This window comes from Monoraphidium neglectum (genome assembly GCF_000611645.1).
Source record: "Monoraphidium neglectum strain SAG 48.87 unplaced genomic scaffold scaffold04456, whole genome shotgun sequence".
Taxonomy (NCBI): Eukaryota; Viridiplantae; Chlorophyta; class Chlorophyceae; order Sphaeropleales; family Selenastraceae; genus Monoraphidium; species Monoraphidium neglectum.
The window spans coordinates 1-4,455 of record NW_014009173.1 but is presented as its reverse complement, the minus strand read 5'-3'; the positions used below and the strand labels follow the sequence as shown (position 1 = coordinate 4,455).

General features: G+C 64.3%; 2 protein-coding genes across 2 annotated transcripts; both read left to right on the top strand.

Moving 5' to 3' along the window:
- Positions 1-352: 352 nt before the first annotated feature.
- On the top strand, positions 353-529 carry MNEG_14397 (hypothetical protein; the record flags this gene model as incomplete). The annotated part of the gene is made up of 1 exon (XM_014037132.1): positions 353-529. A coding segment is annotated over one exon (177 nt), but the record flags the coding sequence as incomplete, so codon positions are not given.
- A 252-nt stretch (positions 530-781) lies between these two features.
- MNEG_14396 (hypothetical protein) lies at positions 782-3,722 on the top strand (the record flags this gene model as incomplete). The annotated part of the gene is made up of 8 exons (XM_014037131.1): positions 782-808; positions 965-1,066; positions 1,501-1,551; positions 1,854-1,932; positions 2,283-2,609; positions 2,852-2,986; positions 3,334-3,407; positions 3,660-3,722. 8 exons carry the CDS (start codon positions 782-784, stop codon positions 3,720-3,722), a joined length of 858 nt encoding a protein of 285 aa, XP_013892585.1.
- Between the last annotated feature and the right edge of the window lie 733 nt (positions 3,723-4,455).

Here is a 4,455-nt window from a genome sequence, read left to right as displayed (position 1 = left end):
GGTTGGGGGGGGTCAAAGGGGGGGTCCAGGGTGGTCGTCGCATTGGGGGACCGAACGCATGCCCCCCTAGACTAGCAAAGGGTATCATAGGGATGTGGAGGCGCTGAGCGGCAAGCGTCAGGCGCAGCGGCGGGGACGAGCCGAGGGCGAGGCTGTGGTCGGGGGTCGCCGCTGTGAACGGGTGATCCGGGCCGGCATGGGGCGGCTCGCCACAGGAATGCAGGGCTACGGCGTGGGCGCGTGGCGGGTGCGTGCCTGCGGCTCGCGCCACCTGCCGCCTCTGGCGGTTTCGGCGCAACAAGCAGCGACCCTGATACCTGAAATCTCAATACGTCTCATGCCAAAAACCCAGGCCGTCCTGTGGATCTACATGAGCTGGCGGGACCCCAAGGCCAAGGCTCAGATCGACGCCGCCCAGGAGAAGATGACGGCGCCCAACTCCACCTTCGAATGCGAGCTACGCTGGTCCCGGCGCGCGCCCCGCGGCGGCGGGCGCCTGCCTGCTTCCCGGGACGCATCTTGCATATGATCAGCATGTCTTCGTTGTTTTAATCATCCTTGCAAACAGCGGGGTCCCCCAGTGCCATAAGCGTGCGTACATGCACACTCAAATGCACACACCAATGCATGCACGTGCAGACACGCACCAACACGCGTACCCACCCCACCCTTTCCCAAACATACTCTCTCTTTCTGACGTCCAGGCAAGTACCCCTGCCAATCAACCGGCAAGGCGATCGCAGGCGGCTGCTGCGACGACGTTTGGCAGCCCTATGTAGCTATGACCAACATCAGATGGCTGCCGCAGGTGATGACAGGATGAGATGAGATCCGGAGTAGTAGTAATTGGCTCGAGCAAATCTGTCACATGTGGCGTTGTCAGCCGAGCACGCTCTGAAGATGCGGGTGTGAGCCGTCGGACCCTGAACTCTGGGTGTCACCCGCCCCACACCCCTCCCCGCAGGACCGCATCGTCCGCTACGCCTTCGGCTGGAACCCTGACGGCGACAACGTTTGGTACTGGCGCAATGTCCACGCGGTCTACTACACCTCAATGGACCTGCGGGTGAGCGCGGGGCTGCCTGGGATGGACCCCCCCCCCAGGCCGCCTGCACTACAAGCTCCACGTGCGTGTTGCAGACAAGCAACTCAGCCTGGACGCCTCCCGGGGCGTGTCTGCGCCAGGGATGGTTCCTGTGTGCCTGCCCCGGGGCCTGCGGGGTCCCAGGGTCCCGAGTCAACCGTCGATTGTTTCGTGGCCCGTGATATTTGCGAAATCCTGGCATCAAGCGTTGAATGAGGAGAAACAGATCAAAGCAGCAGCATGGCACCTTGCTATTGACCGACCTGCTTCCCTTCTCCCCGTTGAAACAAATGCACACGCACGTACACACGCATTCACGCTCATATACATGCATGCACACCTGCATGCACGCATACACGCACGAACCCGCACCCGCGCACGCGCACACGCGCGTGCGCACACGTATCCCCCCTCAGGCATACCCGTTTGACAGGCAGTCGCTGCTGGTGCAGATGGAAGTGCCAGAGGTGGGCACGCGCGTGCGCCCTTGGGCTGCCGTCATGCCGCAGCGGCTGTGCGCGACAGGCGCCTGCGGCCCCGCCCGCGGTCGCCGGGCTTTGCAGGCCACTGCTCCCTTCCCTATTTTGCCTGACCAGGGGGCCGTGCGCCTGTTGTGGCGCCCGCTTGCCGTGCCTTGCACGCCTTTCTCCCTTGGCTTGACAGGGCTCCGCCTCCAGCCAAAAGATCTCGTGCCTGCCCGACTCCTCCCGGCCCTCCTGCATGCGGCCGCCCCACTCCAACCGCCGCCAACCACCCCAAATCGCTGCAGGCGCGCATGGGCTGGAGCGGCGCCCTGGTCAACCTGATCCCCTCTGTCACAGGCAACGCCATGTTCACGGCACGCACGGGTGCGCCGGTTGGCCCGGGAGCTCGGGCTTACTCACGGGCCCAGCTGCCAATGGCGCTTCTGGCGTTTGTCCGCGTCTCCTCACTCCGCCTGGTGTCTCAAGTGTATTTTTGCTTGTCTGAGCTGCGTGCGCTTGCGCCGACCGCCGCGTCGCATCAGCCGAGTCAAAGCCAACCTGCCAGCTCGGTACACAGCAAACATGGCACCTCTCAAAGGATGTGCACACACGCACGCGAGCGCGCGCACACGCGCGCGTGCGCGCGCACACACACACACACACACACACACACACACACACACATGCACATACACACACACACACACGCTTTCCCCCATCGCCCCACCCCGCAGGCTCCGACCAGCTCAGCGGCTGGGGCGTCGACGGCGTGACACTCACAAAGTACTCCTACCCCCTCTGCTCCCAGCCCCTCGCGCACGCCAATGGGCCCTCCGCCCCGACCGACCCCTCCCCCCTCGTCCCGGACTACATGGCGCCGCTGATGGGCGAAGGCCGCGCCCAGGAGTGCGCCGCGACAATTGGCGCGCTGCCGGACCCCCGGGCCTCTGTTTTCTACCGCACCTCGCTCGTGGCGGGGGTGGTTGGGGAGCCGATCTCGGTGTCGGGGCTGAACATCCACATCCACGTGCGGCGGTTCTGGGTGCCGTTTTTCCTCATGGGTGAGCGGCGTCCGGGGTGGAGGGGGCATCACGTGCGAACCGTGATTATGACTGGATTTGGTGGTGTGGGGTTGCTGCATCGCAGGTCCATAGAGCTGAATGCCGGGCTTCCAAGGTGGCGGACGCACGCGAACGTGTGAGCACAGGCGACACACGCAGCACCCTCCCAACTTGATGCGTGCGCGACGTTCTGACCGCACCCGATTGCACCCCCTTCCCGCCTGCCCCCCTCCCCCCGGCAGCCATCTTCCCTATTGTGGCCACCACCTGGCTGGCCTTCCTGGTGTTCCTGCTGCCCCGCAAGGACATGGAGGCGCGCCTGGGGGCAGTCACGGGGCTCTTCCTCGCCCTCGCGGCCATCCAGTTCGTCATCACGGGTGGGCGTCGGCCCTGGACCCTCGGATTGTGCGGCGTACGAGGTTGATGCCTTGGGGGAGGGGCAGCTACCGAGGCCCTTCCCTGGCCTGAGCGGCCGCGCCACGCCCAGGCTACGGCCGAGCTGCTCCGACTTGAACGGCCACGGTCCCATCAAATCTGGTTGCTGCGAGCGCCGCCACTCACCAGACGGCGTGCGCATCAAACACGCACACCTGCACGCAAACGCAACACGTCGCTTGGTCTTGAGCCCAAAGAATCTGGCTGTCGTCTCTTAAACCGTCACCACGCCATGCCATGCACCCACTCGTCACCCACCCGTCACCCCATGCGCGTCAACCCCGGCCAGGCATGACCCCCGCCAGCTCCTACGTGACCGCGCTGCAGCAGCTGGTGCTCTGCTCCTACGTGACGCTCATCCTGGTAGGCGTTGACCTGCAGTGCCGCGGGCACGTTGCAAGCATATCCCCCAATCAGCGGTCGGCAAAGCCCGCCGCAGGCGCCGGCACCAGCCCCGCCCTGACCGCGGGCCGGGGGCCATGCGGTTTCTTTACCGCGTTCGCGGCTGGTGCGATCCCGCTTGTGGCAAGACTCTCCCTTTCTGCTCCTCCTTTCTAGCCTCGTCCCGGCCCTCTGATATCATTGAATTGTGCAATCCTCTGCCATGCTATCCAGGTTGGTCTTGAGAATGTCATGCTCTGGTGGCTGACCATATACCACAAGGACAAGGCCAGGTGAGGGCGCAGCAGTGGGACCCTCGTGGGGGGGGGGGAGTACCGCGGCCAGTGCCGCAGCTTGCTATCAAAGCAAGCTGCGCCCGATGGTTTCAGGGTCGAAGGTTGAAGGAAGCTGAGTGCAGGGGCTAGGGCTGATGAGAATGGTAGGTCCTTTCTGTTTCAGAGGGGGTTGCCCCAGCCAGGTGTTGGCGGCCCAGCGCGCGGAGGATAAATATAACAGTTGGGGAGCAAGGCCCTGCGGGGTTGGGACCCCAGGATTCACGTGCCGATTTGATGCCGATGAGCAGGATGTTGCAGCCAGGGGGTGGGGTTCAGGGGGACGTATCATCAAAGTTGCGCTTGGACCGCTCCACTTTCAGGCCTTGAGGGCACCTGTGCAAGCTGTGGACACCTGTTGTTGATACCCTCATCAGGTTCCATCACAGCAGCACGCACACAAACAAACATACACGCTCAGACAAACGCGCCGCACTTGCACACACACACACACACACACACACACACACACACACACACACATATTGCACAAAACACGTGCACTTCGTGCTTTACGCCAACCCCACCCAAACGTCAACTCTCCCCCAGGGCGCGGCGCCACGCGGAGGCCCAGAGGGTGTACCAGCAGAAGCTGGCGGCGGTGCGCTGCGCACTGGACGCATGGCTCACGCGCGCCTGCCGCGACGGCGACGGCGGCGGCGGCGGCGGCAGCGGCAGCAGGGGAGGGCGTCCTGCGG